This window comes from Tupaia chinensis, unplaced genomic scaffold (genome assembly GCF_000334495.1).
Source record: "Tupaia chinensis unplaced genomic scaffold, TupChi_1.0 Scaffold000187_1, whole genome shotgun sequence".
NCBI lineage: Eukaryota > Metazoa > Chordata > Mammalia > Scandentia > Tupaiidae > Tupaia > Tupaia belangeri.
Genome location: NW_006159662.1, coordinates 278,944 through 300,703, shown reverse-complemented (window position 1 = coordinate 300,703; position 21,760 = coordinate 278,944). Strand labels below are relative to the sequence as shown.

General features: G+C 35.1%; 1 protein-coding gene across 5 annotated transcripts in view; it reads right to left on the bottom strand.

Annotated features, from left to right (window-relative positions):
- The window catches only part of ABCA5 (ATP binding cassette subfamily A member 5), a 74,224-nt gene that overhangs the window by 6,396 nt on the left and 46,068 nt on the right, over positions 1–21,760 (bottom strand). For 4 of the 5 annotated variants that reach the window (XM_027771142.1, XM_006146735.3, XM_006146736.3 and 1 more), the window contains 15 exons: positions 20,053–20,180; positions 19,067–19,204; positions 13,517–13,630; positions 10,357–10,527; positions 8,824–8,937; positions 8,336–8,470; positions 7,157–7,231; positions 6,564–6,655; positions 3,743–3,869; positions 3,074–3,191; positions 2,880–2,971; positions 1,585–1,757; positions 1,117–1,192; positions 897–991; positions 22–141 (listed from right to left, as the gene is read on the bottom strand). In XM_027771142.1, coding sequence (XP_027626943.1) covers positions 22–141; positions 897–991; positions 1,117–1,192; positions 1,585–1,757; positions 2,880–2,971; positions 3,074–3,191; positions 3,743–3,869; positions 6,564–6,655; positions 7,157–7,231; positions 8,336–8,470; positions 8,824–8,937; positions 10,357–10,527; positions 13,517–13,630; positions 19,067–19,204; positions 20,053–20,180 — 1,768 coding nt within the window. The remainder of the gene's footprint in view (positions 1–21; positions 142–896; positions 992–1,116; positions 1,193–1,584; positions 1,758–2,879; positions 2,972–3,073; positions 3,192–3,742; positions 3,870–6,563; positions 6,656–7,156; positions 7,232–8,335; positions 8,471–8,823; positions 8,938–10,356; positions 10,528–13,516; positions 13,631–19,066; positions 19,205–20,052; positions 20,181–21,760) is intronic. The other variant, XM_014587155.2, reaches the window with a different exon arrangement.

Genomic DNA, 21,760 nt, shown 5'->3' with positions numbered 1-21,760 from the left:
TGGCATGCTGTTTAAATCTACCTTAACTGCCCAGACACCATGATAGCCACTCGATCACAAACAGCCTCTGCCTCCTCCATATAATGAGTGGTCAGAATAGCAGCCCGCTTTTTGTTTTTAAAAGCAGTTCGAATTGCTCGCCTTCAAAACATTATAAAACAGAAGAGAGGAACACATCTGTATGTTAATGAAAATATTGGGTTTTTAAAATCCAATTATTTGGTTAATTAAAACTTACAGAAACTAACTGCTTTAGCTATTACAGACTGCACTATTAAGACTTTCTATTCTAATTTATTTTACCATAGTTTTAAAACTTGTCAAATGGAAAGAAATTTCAAACATTTATGAGTTAAAATTATCATAGCCAATGAATTAAAAAGTTGATGCTTTCTCGTTTTATAATAAAATTAGTCAAAGATAAGGAAACCTTTACATGCTTCTAAACCAAACTTATACTTTATGTTCATGGAAATCAAGGCTCAACGTGTTGTTCAACCAATTACTATTTTAAATTACTAGAAAGAGTTTCAACAGTAATTCAAGACATTATTACTATCAAAAAAATCATTTATATATTAATGACTAGGAAAAAAAACTTTTGAAAACCATTCAGACGGTAGAACTCTTTGTAACTATATATTCCTTCCTGTTTTGCAATATATAAAATATTATAAATACTTCATGGAAAATATGATAAAGTGCAAAAAATTTAAGGCGATCTCTAGAAACCTAAATATTTAGTTTTTAATCACTATTTTACCATTTTTATAAGATAAAGGTACATATAACTAATATGACTACTAGCTGTAATAAAAGAAACCATTCCTTTGCGATAGCATGTAATAGAATAATATAATGCAATGCGTTGCATGTGTTTCTTGTGTCATACTCACCACATGTGCTGTTTGGCTTTAGGGTCCATACCTGTGGATGGTTCATCTAGCAGAGTGACCTGAGGGTTCCCCAGCATGCTTAGAGCAAAACACAGCTAGAAGGAAAGGAACACAGGGGAGGTGGACAAATAAAGTTTCACTATAAGGAATCCTATCAAGATAGTTTCAGGCACTCAACTATCAATAAAATATAAACAGACTTGTTGTTTAATAAAATTACCTTTCGCTTAATTCCTGCAGGCAATTTCTTTATAGTTTTCTGAAGATGTTCTTTTAAATCAAGTACATTTGTTATTCTGCAAAATGGACAATACAAATGAGTGTACCATGATACATGTAATTACAAATTGTATGATTGGTGACACTGCTTTTCTCCAGAACAGTTACTCAAAGCTTACCATAATTAGATAAGAACAATAATCTCTAATTTACATCATTTTAAACAAATCATGGTTTCATAAAAATGGTTTATTTTCAATTAAATGTCATGTTATCTATAGAGACACTCATCCTGTAATAAGAGAAAACTCGCCTTTTATTTTCATAGCCATAATTTTTAAATTATGTTAATAAATATGACAATTTCCTACTAAAATTCTCTACAAAAATACTTGTTATAAAATTTTTAAAATATGAAATGTAAATCCTCCTCCCAGTAACAAAAGAAATCTAAAGATAATCATTTTACCGGCTTATAACTTCTTTCATGTCACTCGTACTCATTCCTTTTATAGATCCATAAATTTCAAAATGTTCCTGTAATGTAATATCTGGCCACAGTGGGTTTATCTGAGGACAGTAACCCATACATTTAATAGAATCATCTTCAGTTGCATCTGAAGAATAATCTCCTAGAAATACCTACAAAAATACAAACCAATGTTTAGTGACTACTCTTGGTTAGTTTATATTGTGAAGGAAGTCATGAATGGACTAATACAAACCCCTTCCTCCAACCAGTTATATCAGGTCAGATTCTTACTCCTTTTTGATGACAACATACACAGAGAAGTCAGAGTTCAGTGACGTGGCCAGAAAAACGTGATTATAATGCAGGGTTGGGTCAAAAGCAAACTGTAATAGTAATTATTATATTGGGTCATTAGAAAAGTCATGATGCATTTTTACATAGAAAAATGTAAAAATTTTACATTTTCTGATGACCCAACAGAATGGTAAATGAGCCTCTTTGGTAGGTGACACATGAGCTCAGGAAATTAAGTGAAGTTAGTCATCTGAATTTCAGAGGGAAAAGGCATAGCCAACATGAGAAATAGCTCAGGCAAAAACTCAAAAAACTGTGTGCCTAGCATTTTTTAGGAAAGCAATGAGATGATTTGGCTGGTATGAAGTAAGAAAGAGAAAGAAAAGCAGGAAATGGAATCAGGGCAGTTCCCACAATGCAGAATGACATGATTTTATTCACAATGACTACTTTATAGCATGGTCAACACTAGCTTCCATATATTCTAAAGTTAATAAATCTGTGTTCCATTAAGCTGGTAAGCAAATCACCCACATATGTAAGAACAGAAATACTGTGAACTTGTGTTCTGTGAGTGATTATGAAGCTTTTGCCCTTTACATTATTTTCACAAATACCAAAGATCACATTTTGATCAAGCTATGCAAAAAATATTAAAAAACAAATATAACTTGAGTATTTAAAGTCCTAATTTGTCAGGTCATCTGGTGTTATGGTGGTTAAGGTGCCTGAGTCTCACATGGCCCAATGCATGGTTCAAGTTCTAGACCTTAAAAAACACACCAGGTATGTGTGTGCACATGTTCAAAATCCCCAAAATAGAAAAGGGACTATGGCATGGCCATTCCCACCGGGGAGTGCTTTCTCACTTCCTCCCCACCCCCCAACATCTGTCTCTCCCCAAGCAGTGAAAGTGCCTTATAACAAAATTTGCCATTTAAAAATTTATCTTAAAAATGTAAAACATATTTGATATCTAACACCCTTATGTATCATACCTGGCCTGAAGTTGGTTCAATATCACCAACCAGAATATTAATAATTGTGCTTTTGCCTGCGCCATTAGGACCCAACAGTCCCAAGATCTCGCCTAAAGAAATTAAAAGAAAAAAATCATCACATCCAAATCAAGCTAAAAATGGAAATTACTCTTCCAGAAAAGTTATTTAAGAAAAGATAATTAAATACCAGCCTTTTTTCACACAGAAAGAAATGTATTTAGTTGCCACTTTCTTTACTCTCCTTGAAAGAAGAAATTCTTTCTTGTCATCATATTCTTTATGCAAATTGCTGACCATAATGGCTGGTTTCTAATAAAGGAAATAGGATTTAAAAAGAGATTTATAAAACAGAGACCTATCATGAAATGACAGGGTGTGCATACTTCGGGTCCATATAATAAGATCTATATTTGCTAATAAAATGATATTACACAAATAAATAACTCTGTATAACTATTATCATGACTTATTAAAAAGTAAGTAGAGGGATCAGCAGTTATCATAACGGCTATGTCGCTGGACTCCCATGTAGTTGACCATGGTTCGAGTCCCGGACCTGGTGCCTTAAACTCACGCCGGGCGCGTGTGCGTCCAAGATCCCGGGAGGAGAAGAGATTGCGGTGGCATGGCCATCCCCCCTGGGGGGTGATTTCTCGCTTTCTGTCTCTCTGTCTGGCGAATGCACGCGCCCTGTAGCAAAAACCTCTCCAAAAAAAAAAAAAGTAAGTAGATAAAATATTTTTCCAAGAAAGATTTTTTGGATTAATTTATATGCAAAGAAGAATTTTTCAGACTACTTCTACACATTGGGAACTGATCTTTTCGCATCTAACAGGACTCAGTCATAAATGGTAAATTACCTCCTCACAGCACTGGCAACTCATCAACTCTTTGACCTTTAGTCTTTCAGCTCTGACATCATCATCTTCATCCTCTTTGTTTGGTGGTTCTGGAAATTTCCTATTTTTGGACTTTGTTGAAAAGGTCCTGAATTTATAAAAACAGATTTTCAAATTAAAACAGTAAGAAATTCAGGTTCAACATATAGAAAAGACTGAAAAATCACCCTAACATGAGATATAGCGTTATATCTCAAAGGAGGAATCACAAGTGATATTTTTCACTGGTTGACAGATAGGATTTAGTTGATAACATCTAAATGCATTCATTTATTAAACAATATTATGTATGACTAGTATATGTCAGGTGTTATTTCGCAGAAAAATATAGAAAGATTTTGAAAAAACATAGACTCTGCCCTTGAATAATTTATACCTTGGGTTTAAATGAAATTGCCCAAAAAGTGATGTAGAGGGCTTTAGTCAGAATCATAGGAACATCATTTTTTTTTTTTTTGAGAGGTCTTTTTTATAGGGCATGTGTGCTTGCCAGAAAGACAGAGAGAGGCAGAGAGACAGAAAGCAAGAAATCACCCACAGGGGAGATGGCCATGCCAGAATCCTTTTCCTCCATTCTCCTCTTGGGATCTTGGGCACGCATGTGCATGCGCCCAGCATGAATTTAACCCACCAAGTCCAGGACTCAAACCATGGTCAACTACACGGGAGTCCAGCAACATAGTATTATGTATGACTAGTATATGTCAGGTGTTATTTCGCAGAAAAATATAGAAAGATTTTGAAAAAACATAGACTCTGCCCTTGAATAATTTATACCTTGGGTTTAAATGAAATTGCCCAAAAAGTGATGTAGAGGGCTTTAGTCAGAATCATAGGAACATCATTTTTTTTTTTTTTGAGAGGTCTTTTTTATAGGGCATGTGTGCTTGCCAGAAAGACAGAGAGAGGCAGAGAGACAGAAAGCAAGAAATCACCCACAGGGGAGATGGCCATGCCAGAATCCTTTTCCTCCATTCTCCTCTTGGGATCTTGGGCACGCATGTGCATGCGCCCAGCATGAATTTAACCCACCAAGTCCAGGACTCAAACCATGGTCAACTACACGGGAGTCCAGCAACATAGCCATTACACTAACTGCTGGTTCCAGGAACACCATTTTTTAGGGTGGACAGAGGAAGAAGTGCTTGCAAAGGAAATTTTGAAGAGTGAGACACGAATAGGCGATGATACTATTGAAAACAAAGGAACAAGCAAAAAGCATTAAGGGGAAAAAATCTTACTAAAAGCTGCAGACTAGTTAAATTAAGTCTACTACACCAGAGAAAGACAAAATAACAATACCAGTAAGTGATAAGAGCAGGGAGTTAAGAAGAGATTGAGAGGTGAATAACTGGAGATGGAAGGTTTGGGGCTATGTAAGTAAACAGAGAGACGGCACGAAGAGCTAGAAGCTGGGCCAGCCGGTGGCAGCATAGTGATCAAGGCAGCTAGATGCCACACAGCCAAAGGCCTGGTTTAGTACTAGACCGAGAAGCTTGAAAAACATGCCAGATGCATATATGGGCATACCCAAAATCCCAAAGGAGTAAGAAATGGAGAAGGATTAGGGTGTGACCATGACCCATGGGGAGTTCTTCCTCACTTTCCCTTTCATTCTCTCTCTCTCTGTATTTCTCCAATAAGCACATGCTCCTCTGGCAATTTTTTAAAAATGTTTTAAAATATATTTTTAAAATATTTAAAACATCAAACCAGGATAGCCCTGTAGCATAGCAGTTAGGCACTGCTCCTAGGAAACCAGATTCTTTTAAAACAGCCAATTGTGAATCCTGGCCATAGTGGCTTGAAACACTCACCACGGCTTGAAAAAGTCAACAAGTATGCTCAGAATCTTAATAAGAAAGAAAAATAGAAAAAAGGATTGTGGTGTGACCATGTCCCACTGAGGGAATTTTCTCCCTCTCCCTCTGGCAAATACATGCACCCTCTGGCTATAAGAAATTTTTTTTAAAGGTAAAATATTGAACAGGTAGTAAATATAATGGAAAATTTGCAAATATAAATTATCACTGAATACATTAATATTCATTTTTTTAATAAAAAACAAAAATAGGGGGAAATTATGCTGAAGAAAAGATGCCAGAAAGACAATCTATTATATAATTCCATTATATAAAATGTTCAAAACAGGTAAATCTGACACACACAGAATGTAAACTAGTGATTAGGGCTAAGGCAATGGGAGGGGAGAAAGAGAAGTGACTGTTAGTAGTACAAAGTATTGGGACTAGCAGATGGCATAATGGTTCCATCATTGGATTCCCATGTAGTCAATTGAAGTTAGAGTCCAAGGCCCAGTAGCTTAAAACGCATGCTGGGCGCGTGTGTGTGCATACATGCCCTAAGTCCAAAGAGGAGAATGGAAGAGAAGGAATTACGGCATGGCCATCCAACCTAGGGGGTTATTGCTCACTATCTGTCTCTCTCTCCAGCAAGCACATGCACCCCAAGCAAAATCTCTCTCTTAAAAAAGGAAAGAAAAAAAAGAAAGGATTGTGGCATGACTATACAGCATGGAGGGGGGTACTTTCTTCCTTTCCCTCCTCCTCCTTTCTGCGTTTCTGTTTGTTTCTCTCTGGAGAGTACATATGCCCTGTGGCAAACTAAAAAAATATTAAAAATAAACCTCTGTATTAAAAAAAGAAGAGTAAGAAATATCTTTTTGGAGTACTAGAAATGTTCTCAAATTATATTATAGAGATGGTTGAGCAATTCCTTAAGTATATGAAATAAATTAAAACTTAAAAAGAAATTAACTGACCTGAAGAATGGGTCCTTTCTTATTGATCTGCCTCCATATTTTTTCTCATAGTACTGTAAGAGGAAAATCCACAATACACACTGCAGGTAAGGCTAAAAAATGAATATACAATAGCTCAATTAATTAATTGTTTTCCCTTTGACAGGAGAAGACCACATATGTAACCTTCCTAACCATCACCAAAATAATTAACTGCAACTTTCTTATGCTCAGCATGATAAAGATAATTAAACATGAAGTTTAATACAAAACAAAGTCAAATTATTTTTAATAACAATCCCCATATTTTTCTGTGTGATGTTCATTCATTGTCAAGGTCATAAGATACAATCAAATACAAATACTTTTTGTTTCCAAGGAAATAAGAACTGTAATTAAATAGATTAAATACATAAAAAAGCTAAGTATATTAAAATGGGCACATTCAAAATGTATACTGTATTACCACTGACATGCCAGTTAGCTATCATTAACACACTTGACTTTTTATGCACCTTCTCTCTTATGTACCAGGATAAAAATGAAACATAATTAAAACCACACAACCAAAGGAACATGCTAACACACAAAAACACATTTTTGCTATTTCTTACCGCTATAACAGCCACCAAAAGCCTATCCCATGAATTATAGGTGTCTCCACTTCTTCGTATGTTCTTCCAAGAAACCTATGATAAAAATTTTTGAAATATATATGCCATGATACATAGCACTGTTTGGATTAAAATTAATGAACTATATATTTAACAAACATATTCTCTCTATATAAGTTAGCTATGCATCAAAAAGGTATGCTTTGTCCTTAAATGACAGTTTTCCCTGCCCCCAAATATCTCTATGAGAAAATGTATAAATTAAACATATTCAACTGAAGTAAAAAAAACCCACAGAGGGTTTTTGTGAATAGAATTGATCAACAATTCTAAATCAATAATTCATTATATTTACTTCATGTTCAATATTTTACTTTAAAAAAAATTTTTCTTATTGCCAGAGGAGGCATGAGTTTGCCGGAGAGAAAGAGGGAAAATTCCCCCCATGGGGCATGGTCACACCACAATCCTTTCTTCTCCATTTTTCTGTCTTGTCAGGACTCTGAGTATGCACGCATACGTGCCTGGTGACTTTTCCAAGTCACCAGGTCCAAGATTCAAACCACAGTTGGCCATGTTTTGAAAGAATCTGGCTCCCTATGAACAATGCCTAACTGTTGCGCTATGCGGCTGGCCTAGTTCGGTGTTTTAAATATTTTTAAAATATATTTTAAAACGCTTTTTAAAAAAACTTGCCCGAGGGGCAAATGCTTACTGGAAAGAGAGAGACAGAGAACAAAAGAGAAAGTGAGGACATTTCTAAACACATTGAGAACTTTTTCTCAATTACCAGGCTTAGTAAAAGTAATTTTTTTTTTTGTTCTCTTTTCTTGGAAAAAATCTGTGCATTTTATTTTCTTCATCGCTTTGTAGTATGATACACTATCCAATCCTTGAAAAACTTCCAAAAACAATTACTTCTAATTATATATATCATTTTGGGTATCAAAGAGTATGCAACAGTCGCAGTCTTCCTATGAAAATCTATTCTACGGTTTAATGAAATGCTTAAAAAGATCTCACAATAATTTTAAAATAGTTACATTAATAATATTTAAATAAAGTAGTAGCAATTAACCTTATGCATTTTACTATCTATTTTAAGTATAAGAAATAAGATATCAAAGAATAGGCATATTTATTAGTGCTTTCAAAATACCAAAATTCCTAACAACCTACCTTTATGAAGGAAATCAAGCAACCTAGAAGTGGATAGATTGGAATGGCTATACAAAAGGTATAATGAAGAACAACTGTAACCGTGTATCCCATAAAGTAAGTTATTTCAGTGACTGCAATACAAGCCAAAGCTGTCTAAAGAAAAAAAAAGAGAGAGAGAAAACAAGTGACAAAGTGTTTAGAAAGTGGCTCATAACCTAATAAAACCTGGAACCAGAGATGAAACTTAGCCAGGAAGCCTCAGTACACTGATACCAATTGTTTGTAGCTGCAATCACTGGTAACACTAGTTGCTAAACGCTTTCAGTATCATCCCTCCATGGCATGAATGATGCAGAAGACAAACGTACACATGGAAGGCTGCCAGCTCTCTATCTAAAATCTGCACTTGTAAGAGTTATGTAACATTTGTGAGTATAATCATGACAGAGTTTATAATTTTTAAATAACCGCTATGAAAAGTTGAAATAATACAAAATATGACTTACCACAGAATAGATAAATGACCAAAATTCTTTGGTATTTAAAATTTTCTTAAAGGTGAAAGAAGCAATATAAGTGAACAGAATAACTGATGGAACATAACCGGTAAGGCAAAAAACCTGTAAATCAGAAATTTATATGTTTATGTAAAGATACGAATAGCTAGCAATACATATGACACAAAAGACCACTGTCATATTAAATTTTTAAGTAATAACTACTCTTCAAATATCATTACTCAACACATCATTGAAAAACTGGAATTGTGGTTACTTGAACATTTATTTTCTTACTTCTACTAAATTAATAAAAATCGTGCTTTTAACTTATTGTTAATACAGTCCTAAATAAGGCATTTAGCCTGAACTCTATTTGTAGTTTTTTCATATCAAGTAAAATACTCTGTATTTTATTATAAAAAGCAAATACAGGGACCAGCAGGTGGCGTGGTGGTTAAGGCATTGGACAATTCCACATGGCTGACCATGGTTCGAGTCCTGGACCTGGTGGCTTGCTTTCTCACTTTCCCTCCTTCTCTTTCTCTCTGTGTCTCTCTCTGGTCAAAATGAAATAAATGAATGAATAAATAAATTTAAATAAATATTTTTTTAAAAAAAGCAAATACAGTCAATTACAACTTTTCTCTTAATCAACGACTAACTACTGCTTTTGTATACAGCATATAATATAGTACAAAGTTTTAATAAAAAACATTGATTATCTTATATAATAGGAATTCATATAAGAGCAGTATAATCTCTGGCAAAACTGGTAAGTTTATTTTCAGTGTCAACCTCACCTGTTTTCCCTTTTTCCTAATAAAAATCACTCAATCAAAGGGTCTACTGTCAATCATTTGTGAACATGAATGCAAATCAGATTCTTCTTCCATATTTTAAGACATATTTTAATTCATGGAATAAAAGAGCATCTCCTTTGTAAAATGGCATTCAGGTATAAAAATAGACAAGAAGATAAACATTTAAGTATCCCTAATTACACACAAGCAGGTGATCAACATGTAAAGATTTCCAGAAACTATTTTCAAATGGTAGTAAGTTATTATTTTTAAAAATCACTGATAGTACTATAAATTGAATTAATTGCATGTATTAGATATAAAAATTAAGTAGGCATTAAATCAATTTTCTTTAAAAAAACAAACAAAAAAAAGTAATATTTGGGACCAGCAGGTGGCATAGTGATTAAGGTGCTGGACACCCACATGGCCAACAGCAGTTCAAGTACCAGCTCTGGAGGTTTCAAATTCACATCAGGTAATGGTATGTGTGTGACCAAAATCCTGAGAGGAGAATGGAAGTGAAGGGACTGCAGCATGGCCACCCCCCAGGGGGTGATTTCTCACTTTCTCTCTATCTCTGTTCCTCTCTGTCTCTCTGATGAGTGCACCCTATGGTAAAATCTCTCTAAAAATATAATTAATACTCAAATTACTAAAGCAAACAACTGTCATGTATAGAAATATTTTTAAATAACATTTTTTTCTATAAAGAGCATGAATACAACTTAAAACTTACCACAGCAAGGAACTTCACTGCATAAAAATATAATCCATAATGAAATGCAAATAAACTTCCTAGCATTAAAATAAGAACAACAAAAAATAAGGGGATATCAACAATAGCTTGTCCAATCCAATATGCAGATGGTAAAAGACCTGAAAGTTTCAATTGAGTATAAGCTTTGATCTAAAAAAAAAGAAAAAAAAATTCATTACGATTTTAGACATTTTACAAGTCAAAAACTAGTAAATAATTATAGAACTCTTAATTTCACATTGACAAAAAAAAAATGTCATATTTCAGGCATGTAGGTAATAAATGTCTTCTTCACACTAAATATAGGTTCCACGTAAGCCTTACTATGTCTCATTAGTTCTGAGATGAAATAATTTCAACAACATTTTTAATCATCAAAATACAATAGTGCTAGGAAAAATAAAACTAAAAAAAGAAGTAAAAGGTGCCCTAAGGGTTATAACTGCAAACAGTTAGTGGCCTAAACACTGCAGTTTTAGAAAACCTGTGGAAATAGATGAAAAGATATATTTTTTTTATGAAAAGATATTTTTAAACAAGAAAAAAATTCTTATTTTTAAAAATTAGTATCTCATAGAAATGTTAATAAGCTGCAAAGTACAATCTGTATTTGCATAGGGTTTTAAGTATCACATTTTGTACACAGATGATGTACTTGAAGGCCTTTATTGTGTGCTAATATAATATGTAACTACAAGATGGTATTTCTACCACAAGTAAATAGTATTTTCATTTATAATAACAGTAAACTTAAATAATCGTAGTGTCCCTAACTATCTCATGTTCTCATTATTTAGTCTGAATTTTTTTAAGTCTCTCACAAATCTAAATATTAACAATCTGCTTTTACAGTTGAGTTTTGTTGTTTATAAAAATATTTACTCTTAATAATTAAAGGTATTAAATGGAAAAACTGGCAATAAAGTGAGATAAGGGAAACAGAGGAAGAAATATAAATATTAGTTAAGAAAAAGAGGAGAAATGATAAAAATGGACATGTTTGTGCTCAATGAATTATAGTAACATCAGACATATGTAAATTCCAGTACAATTTAAAAAACAAACCAAGTCAAATACAATTATGTTGGATAATTTAAACTTATTTGATTCATATATTCCTGACCGGAAGGTAAAAGAGTAGATTCACTCTGGAAAGTAATTTGAGAATTTCTTACAAAAATGAATGTGCAATCACCATACAACTCAGCAATTGCACTTTTGGACATTTATTCCAGAGAAATGAATTTATATTCACACAAAAACCAGTAAACAAAGGTTCACAGCAACTCTGCTCATAATATTCAAAAACTAGAAACACTCTAGACATTTTTATACAACCCGTAGTATAATCACATTATGGAGTACCACCCAGCAATAATAATTAAAAAAAAAAAAGCGGGGGGGGGCGGGGACCAGCAGTTAGCGCAATGGCTATGTTGCTGGACTCCCACATAGTCTACCGTGGTTCGTGTCCCGGACCTGGTGGCTTAAAACTCACGCCGGGCGTGTGTGCGTGCGTGCCCAAGATCCCAAGAGGAGGAGAAGGGATTGCAGCGTGATCATCCCCCCTGGGGGGTGATTTCTCGCTTTCTGTCTCTCGGTCTCTCTCTGTCTGTCTGGCGAGCACACGCGCTCTAGGGCAAAAACCTCTCCAAAAAAAAAAAAAAAAAAAAGAGAGATTGGACTATCGATACATGTAAATTGGGTAAATTTCCAGGAAATTATGCTAAGTGAAAATGTCAATCTCAAAAGAAAACACACTATGATTCCATTGATACATTCTTAAAATACCAGAATTACAGGAATGGAGAACAGAACAGATTAAAACAACAGATAATACATTGCAATATCTATCCTAGACATAGTCTATGTCAAAGAATAGGTGGTTTATTAACAGCCAGTAGTGGACGACCATACTATACCTGTCACTTATTAAAGGAGGGCAGGGCGGCAGGGTGGGGGGGTGTAGGTATAAAAGAACAACAGAAGGGACCTCAGCAGTTACAGAACTGTTCTGTATCTTGACTGCATCAATGTCAATATCCATGTGACACTGTAGTACAGTTTTGCAAGATGGTATCACTTGGATAGAATGGGTAAAATACACAGACCCCTCTCTATCATTTCTTACATGAGTGTACACTTATCTCAAAATAAAAAGGTTAACTGAAACAAGGAAAAAAGAAAAGAAAAATGCAATCATCCAGTAAGTTTTATCTTTGAGTTAGTTAGGAATACAAATTTTTATTTTCTTTTATTTTTCTCAATTTCTAAATTACTACAATGGATACACATGTTTATAATATGAAAATTGAATATGATCTATAAATATCCATGATTTATGTTACTTTTATACTAAGTAAATTTATTAACAATAAAGTTTATGTTAAAATTTATTAGAATTTTCAGTAAAATTTTAAAAACTTTTTAAATGAGCTTTTAAATTAGAATATAAAAAGAGCTTTAAATTCATTATTCATTACTGTAATTAATTTAGGCACATTTACTTCCACTAAAATGATCGTCCACAGAGAGGATAAGAGTAAATACAATCCCAGCAGAGTGGAAGAGTAGAAAGCTTTGAACAGCCAAAAGACTATATAAAAATCACTGTGTGCCTGAAGACTACAAAAGAGAAAGGTGCCAGAAAGAAAGTAAAAAGTACTAAAGAAACTCTGTTTACTTAGCAACTTTTCCTAGTTCCTAGTAATGCCACTTTTTACCTTCTTTTTTTCCCTTTCTTTAACATGAATTAAGTGCTTTATGCAGTCAATACACTCTGTTAAGTTCATAGGGGAGAGACAGGTTAGTGTGCTACTTAAGAACACAAGGATCAGAGTCAGTTCAGAAACAAGCTGAAACGACATGGGCAAGTTACAGGAACACTCGTATCATCCACTTACTTCACAATTTTGTAAAACTTAGAGAATGTAATTGTTGAAGCATGTAATAAGTATGCAAGTAATAAACATTAGTTATCACTATTGTTACAATAAATTACAACAAATGAATTTTACTCCACTTATTTACTCCTGAAATAATAATTACACTTAAGACTTATAATCACACAAATAGTTTTTTTATATATGAAATTCCTTATTAGCAATCCATACCTGTAATTTTTTAACTGACTTATTACCTTATGATTCTCTGCATTTTCCATGGCAAAGTACGGTGGCATTGCAGTAACAATGATGCCAAGCAAAGCTGCTTGAAAATACAGCTCAACTTTAAACACTATGTCAGTAATTTCCTGAAAGACAATCCCATAAGAAGAAATGAAACTGAGAATAACTTTATTGCATTTTAGTACACCCTAAAAGAGTAACAAACTTCTGGGACCAGCAGTTAGCGTAATGGTTATATCGCTGGACTCCCATGTAGTTGACTGTGGTTTACATCCCGGACCCGGTGGCTTAAAACTCATGCCGGGTGTGTATGCGTGCGTGCCCAAGATGCCAAGAGGAGAATGGAGGAGAAGGGATTGTGGCGTGGCCATCCCCCCTGGGGGGTATTTTCTTGCTTTCTGTCTGTCTCTTTCTGTCAGTCTGGCGAGCACATGCGCCCTATGGCAAAAACCTCTCCAAAAAAAAAAAAAGAAAGAAAGAAAAAGTATCAAACCTCTGGAGGAATACATTGCAGTATGTATCCTAGACAAAGTCCACATGAAATAATAGAGTGGACGACAGTATTACATCAGACTCTTATTAAATAGCAATGTGGTCCTGAGAAAATAATGTACTCTCATCTTATCTATCACACAGAATAATATGGCATATACATTGAGCTTCACCATCTAATAAAAAATAATATTTGTGAAGAGCAATTCGCATATCCACCAGTAAGTTGTAAGCAATGGCAATGAACAATGATCTTTAGTGATCAGATCTTAAGTTTAATGTCTGATCATTCTTTCGGTCTCAGTTAATGTCCTAAAAATAATATATTTGTTGGTGTAATTTCCATTTCTCTTCTGGGCCTTTGTATTTGCTATTGCTTCTCTCTATAACTGTCTTAATTATTTCAAGTGCCAGATGTTCTTCCCTAATTGCTTCCCTACCTCAATATTCCAAACCAATTAGGTTTGTGTGAATATTCTTCCCATGTGTTACCATAATACCCTATGCTTATAAGTGATACTGTGAACTATATATTTGGTCTCTGTACCCAGTTTCTGAGTCAGAGCTCCTAAAACCTTTGCATACAGAGTGCTGGGAAATCTTTTGTTCTAATATTTTGTCTTTGATCCCAGTTTCTAACATAGAGTTCCAAAACCTTTATAATTTTCCTAAGTAGTAGAAGCCTCTAACACAGAGCTTGAAAATCTCATGGAATTTTCTGGGTGATAGGAGCATCTTTTGTTCTGATAAAGAATTCTTGGTTGGCTCCTGGATACAACTCAGGATGGGGTCTGGTTGCCAGCAGAATGAATTACCTGACTGTAGGGTTGGAACTTGCAGCTACATCCCTAATCTCTAAGAGGGGGTGTGATGAAAGGCTGAGATGCTCACCAATGCCCAGTGATTTGATCAATCATGCCTATGTAATGGCATCTCCATAAATCCTATTAGTACAAAGTTCAAAAAGCATCCAGGTTGATGAACACATCTTCATATTAGGAGATTGGCACACTACCCCAACCCCACAGAGACAGAAGCTCCTAAGCTTGGGACACTTCTGGACCTTGCTTTGTGTTACCTCTTCACCGACTGCTCAACTCCATCAGATAGATAGTATCAGAGCTGAACTGACACTGTAAGACATTGAGCTGGTGTCTGCTCGAGAACTACTTGAGGTACGGAGGAAAAAACTGATGCATCTAGTGTCAGAAGTATTATGTTGACTAATATAAGAGAGTAAAAAAACGTTCTAGGAAAAGCAAACATATAAGAAGGGCTTGGCAGAAAGAATTTAAGGGTTCAACATGATAGAGAAAAGAATGGGAAACACATAAAGGAAAATTATTTTTGAGTGAATAGAATCCATAGGAATAGATAAATAATGTTCAAATAATTTTTTTTAGTTTGAGGAATTGTGACTACATGACACAAAAACACTTCTAAGAAATGCAAAAGAATATGCAAAAATTGAAGTTGGCTTCTTTCCTTACACTCTATGTAAAAATTAACTTCAAACAAGGGCAGGCGGGTGGCGTGGTGGTTAAGGAAGCTGGACTCCCACATAGTCGACCACAGTTCAAATCCTGGATCTGGTGGCTTGCTTTCTCACTTCACTCTCTCTCTCTCACTCTGTCCCTCTCTGATCAAATTAAAAGAAATAAATAAAGTTAAATAATTCATTAAAAATTAATTGCAAATAGATCATAGGCCTAAATAAGCACTAAAACTAGAAAACCAAGACAAAAATACAGGACTAACACTTTTGACCATGGATCAAAAGATTTACTATGATATAAAAAGCACAAGCAGTAAAAGGAAAAATTAGATACACTGAACTTCAGCAAAACTGAAAACTTGCACTTTGAAGGATACCATCAAGAACGTGAAAAGACAACACCAGATGGAAGACTATTTACAAATCGTATATCTGATAAAACGCTTGTATCTACAATATATAAACAATATATATAAAGAACCATAAAAAAGATGAATAACCTAATTTAAACATGGGGAAAGGATCTGAATTGGTATTTCTCGAAGAAGATAGAAGCATATGAAAAGATTTTCAGCATCAGTCATCAGAAAAATGCAAATCGAAATAAAAATGAGATATCTCGTCACCCTCACTGATGGGAATGAAAAAAGGTACAACCACTTTGGAAAATATTTGGCAGTTCCTTGGAATGTTATATGTGGAGTTACCACAGGATCCAGGAATTCCGGTTCTAGATATACACCTGCTATGGTTTGGATGTGCTTCGGTCCCCACGAAAACTCACACTGAGGCATGGTGGCAGTGCAGTATTACTGGGAGGTGGAACCTTTATGAAGAGGAGCTTAATGGGAAGCATTTGGGTTATCAGGACTCTGCCCTTAGTGGACTGGTGCCATTCTCATGGAAGCTGAGTTAGGTTTCCTGGGAGTGAGTCAGTTACCCTGAAAGTAGGTGGTTATAAAGCAAGCCTGGGGGCCAGCTAGGGGGTGTGGTGGTTAAGGTGGCTGGATCCCACATGGCCAAATGTGTGGTTCAAGGTCTGGATCCAGTGGCTTGGAAAACACACTGGGTGAATGCATGTGTATGCCCAAAATCTTGAAAGGAGAACAGAATGCAGCGTAGTCATCCCCTATACCAAGAGTGCCTTTATGCGTGCCCCCCCCCTCTCTCTTTCTGTCTCCAGCAAGCACATGTACACTGTAGCAAATTTTAAAAATAATTTTAATTTTAATAAATTAAAAATAAATAAACAAATGAGGGAAGCCTGGCACCTCTCCTCTTTCTCTTTGGCACATATGCTTCCTTTTCATATCCATCCAGTTCCCCTTCTGCTTTTCCACCATATTTTAATGCAGCATGAGGTCCACATCAGATGTGGCCACCAAATATTTAACTTTCCAGCCTACAAAACCACGATCTAAATAAACCTCTCAAAATAAACCCCTCTTCTTTATAAACTACCTAGTCGCAGGTATTCTGTTATAGTAACAACAGTAACAACAAATCAGACCAAGACAACACTCAAGAGACACAAAATATACACAAAAGCTTCTATTTCCAAGTTCATAGCATTATTTGTAATTACAATGTGGCAACAATCCAAATGTCCATTAAGAATGAAGAGTGCAGCATCCCATATATACATTCCATACAATCCATAAAATAAAATATTATTTGGTAATAAAACAAATGAAGTACTGATACATGTTACATGGATAAATATCCAAAACAGTATGCTAAAGCCAGCCCTACATCCTCATGGTTAAGGGAGCAGATTCTACTTGACTGACTGCAGTCGAAATCTGGACCCATCAGATTAAAAAAGCATACTGGGCATGTGTATGTGTGCCCCAAATCCTAACAGGATGGAAAAATAGAGGAGAAGGGACTGTGTCATCCCCATGGATGGGATTTCCCCCCAGTCACCAGTCTCTCTGGCAAGCACAAGTGCTCTCTGCCACTTAAAAAAGAAAAAAAAAAAAAAGTTAAGTACAAGGTAAACAAAAAGATCACATGTTATATGACTGTGTAAAATTTATACAAACAGAACATGGACTGGCAACTGCCTAAGACTCGGGTAAACATGAAGAGAAATGAAAAATGATTACCAATGATTGCAAGGGTTTTTAGTGGAGTGATAAAATGTCTAAAACTGATGATGGTGATGGTTGCACAACTCTATAAACACAATAAAAATCACTGAATTGTTCACTTTAAATAAGCCCATTAGATGGTCTGTGAATTTTATTTCACTAAAGCTGTTTTTAAAAGTATGATAATAGGGGAACCAGCAGTTAACGTAATGGCTATGTCGCTGGACTCCCACGCAGTCGACCACGGTTCACGTCCAGGACCCGGTGGCTTAAAACTCACACCGGGCGCGTGCGTGCATGCCCAAGATCCCAAGAGGAGAATGGAGGAGAAGGGATTGCGGCGTGACCATCCCCCCGGGGGGTGATTTCTCGCTTTCTGTCTCTATGTCTCTCTCTGTCTGGCGAGCACATGCGCCCTATAGCAAAAACCTCTTAAAAAAAAAAAGAAGTATGATAATAGGAGCCAGCAGGTGGTATAGTGGTTAAGGGACTGGACTCCCGCACGGTGGACTGCAGTTTGAGTCCCAGAACCACCAGCTTGAAAATCACGCCCAGTGTAGGTGTGTTTGTGTCCAAAATCCCAGGAAAAGAATGGAAAAAAGGGATTGTGGCATAGCCATCCCCCCTGGGGGATGATTTCTGACTTTCCCTCTCGTTGTCTCTGTCTTGGTCTCTCTGGTGAGTGCACGCACCCTATGATAAACACCTAAAAAAAAAAAGTATAACAATAGAAATGCTGTTAAAGATATGTCTATTCATTTTTCTGCATATGAAAAAAAAGGATCGAGAGACAAAATACTGAATATTTTTCTGTAGTCTTACGTTCACTTTGATATTTACAATCCAGTAATTCTACCTACAGGAAAAATGGTCATCTGGGTGAATTTCAATACCCCAATATCTAGATTTCAAATAAACAATATTCATTTTAAAATTATTTTAACTTTTATTCTATGACTAATGTAAAAAATGCTCATGCTTTACAAAAATACCAATACTAAAACAGAACCTCCTTGATTTTAAAGCAAACTAATACAGGGGACTTCTAAACCTTGATGTAAAACATCCCCTACTCAAGTTTTAAGAAGACAAAGATCTCACAAGGTAAATTGCTATACATTTTCTTTGTTATTATTTCTTGGCCTTTTCTTTTTCTTTTAAGAGAGATTTTTACTATCAGGAGCATGAGCTCACTGGAGACAGACAGAGACAGAAAAACAGAAATCAAGAAATACTCCCAACCCCTCCTGGGGGGATAGCCAGACCACAATCCATTTCTTCCATTCTCCTCTCAGGATTTTGAGCATGCACATACACATGCCCAATGTGAGATTTAAGCTGCTGAGTCCAGGACTTGAACTGCAGTTGACTATGTGGGAGTCTAGTAATGTAACCCAGTTTATGCCCTCTGCTGGTCGCACTTGGCTTTAACAGAATTATATAGCATGCATATGAAATCTAATCCATACACATTTGCTTACTTGAAAGAATGGAGTATTCCAGATTTGAATGGTTTCAGTCTCATTTAAATGATAGAGATAGTAGTTACTAATAATATTCATCAATACAGGTAAAGAGTAAACCATTGTACTGTTGAAGACAGCTGCAAAAACATAGTCCTAAAATTAAAAAAAGGCATATTACTTATTGTGTATAAATATAAGTAAATGTATTGCTATGTCCTAAGCTTTTCTTACTAACTAAGCTAATTCTTATTAATTATAATAAAAAGCTGCTTCAATAAACCATGAAAATAATATGCAATAATAAAGACAAACTGGTTTGGCATGTGCAGATATATTTATATTTTAAACTAAAATATTGAAGAAATTAAATTCTGGAGCTAGAAGGTGGCGTGGTGTTTGAGGTGCTAGACTCCCACATGGCGAACCAAGATTCGCATCATGGACCTAAGAGCTTGCTTTCTCACTTTCTCTGTCTCTCTCTCTCTTGTACCCTATAGCAAATTTAAAAATAACAATAATAATAATGATAAATTAACTTAAAAATAAATAATTCTTATAAGAAATTAAGTTCCTGTAGCTTTATTTATTGTTCATCCACCAGGGCATAAAATATGTCACAAATAAATATGTTTAGCTATTTTCAAGTAACTTCTAATTAATGAGGTCAAATAAACAAATAATTAATTAATTTTAGAGGACACATTAATATCAATTTAATAAGATATTTAATTTTTTTAATAATTATTTTATTCAACTTTATTTATTTATTTAGTTAGTTAAATTTGACCGGAGAGGGACAGATTGAGAGAGAGAGAGGGAAAGTGAGAAAGCAAGCCACCAGGTCCAGGACTTGAACCGTGGCTGACCATGGGGGAGTCCAGAGCTCCCAAATACCATATCACCTGCCTGCCCCAAGATATTTAATTTTTTTAATTTAATCTTTAATATAAACTATTTTGAGCTTATAACTCTCAAATGGGCACCATGTGTAGTCTTCTTACCTCCTCGGAATGCATCACATTCAAAGCTGCACTGTGAGGAGCAGCAGACACATAGTCACTGTCATTAAACATCGTCACCATTATGTTCTGCTTTGTGAAGAAGCTAATAAGATCATCGATATCTGAGTCTGGGATCAGAAAGTAGGCAAATAACAAAGAATTGGTTTAAATGAGAAACACACATAGGCTTTCAATCATACTGGAAAGATAATTCTGTTTTTAGAAAATTGTTTTTTCTGCATTAATTAAGATATGATTAAACATAGGTTCTGGTCCCTGTGAGTCTGGATTCCAATGTGAGCTGTACTACTTATACTATTTTCCCTTCAAGGGAATTACCTAGCTGCTCTGAACCTTAGTTTTCTCCTTTGTTTGCAAGGATAATAAGTACATCTACCTTGTAGGAAGAGTGGTCATGAGAATTAAATGAGTGAATATACACACAGGGATTGAAAATAACCTAGCACATAGCAATTGTGCAAATTTGTGCGACCACTATGACTATTGCCAGCATTAAAAAGTTACTTATAATACTCACAGAAAGTTTGGTTAATGATGAGAATAAAAATCTATCTGGCAACTTTAGGTAACAAGATAAATAGATGAACTCAAAAAATTATAGGTTAGGCAAGATCACTCCCTAGAAGATTTCTCAATGGTCTGGGCAGACAAGCTATAAATGTCAACTGCCATAACTACCCTAAAATACTGAAGCACATATCAGGTCTCTGTCAACACTCTGAATTTCCAGAAGCAAAGGGAAATACTTTGAATCCTGTCTGGGGTTTATATCTACACAAGTATATCTAATGACTGACTGGAGTCAGTTACTCCTCTATCTTCACAAAAATCAGGATTCAGTGAACAACAAATTTGACTTTAAAAAAATCTGAATTAAAAAAAAAAAGTAAATCCAGTACTTGAATAATATGGCACAGTGGATCAGACTCAGCACCAAACTTGAGCATCATGGAGAACGGTGCTTTCAGGAACACAGTCCACTCACTTACTCCTTCTGGTACCAAAACTGACCTCTTAGCTCCAGCTTACATGAGTGGCTACGTACTCTGAGAAGACAGTCATATTATAACTAAAGGAACGTTATCATTCTACACTAAAAGATCTGCAGAGGGTAAGGTACTGCTCAACATGTACATACACTTTGGCCAGTAATCCTAAGGGAAAAGTAGCTTTATTTTGGACCAGCAACAGGGCATAGGAAAATCTAGGATACATAAACAAGCACCTTTCAGAATATTGAAATACAGTAAAAAAGTCAGGCTGTGAAAATGCTGGAATTTCTGCAAATCAGTGATAATGAACTCCAAGCAGAATGATTTCAGATACACGTACAATTCCCCAGAACATATGTTTTACATATCAAAAAAACCCATGACTGTCACAGTGTAAAATTTCATGCAATACTATATTTTAGCAACATAAAAGGTATATTAAAACCAAAACCCAAGAATTCTAAATTAAAGAAAGAAATATAAAACATGTCTTTGATTTAAGTAATTTTTATCACTAACTATATCTTTCTCCAAAACATGATTTTAAAACTGATATTTTAATAGTAATATATACTCTGCCTAGTCTATGCTTATTATTTTAACAGTGGGCAAAGCCTGTAAATTAGTAGTGAATAAAAAAGGAATGATAAAAGCCATTCCTATAGTCAAGTGGTTAAGGAGAGCTGGATCCCATA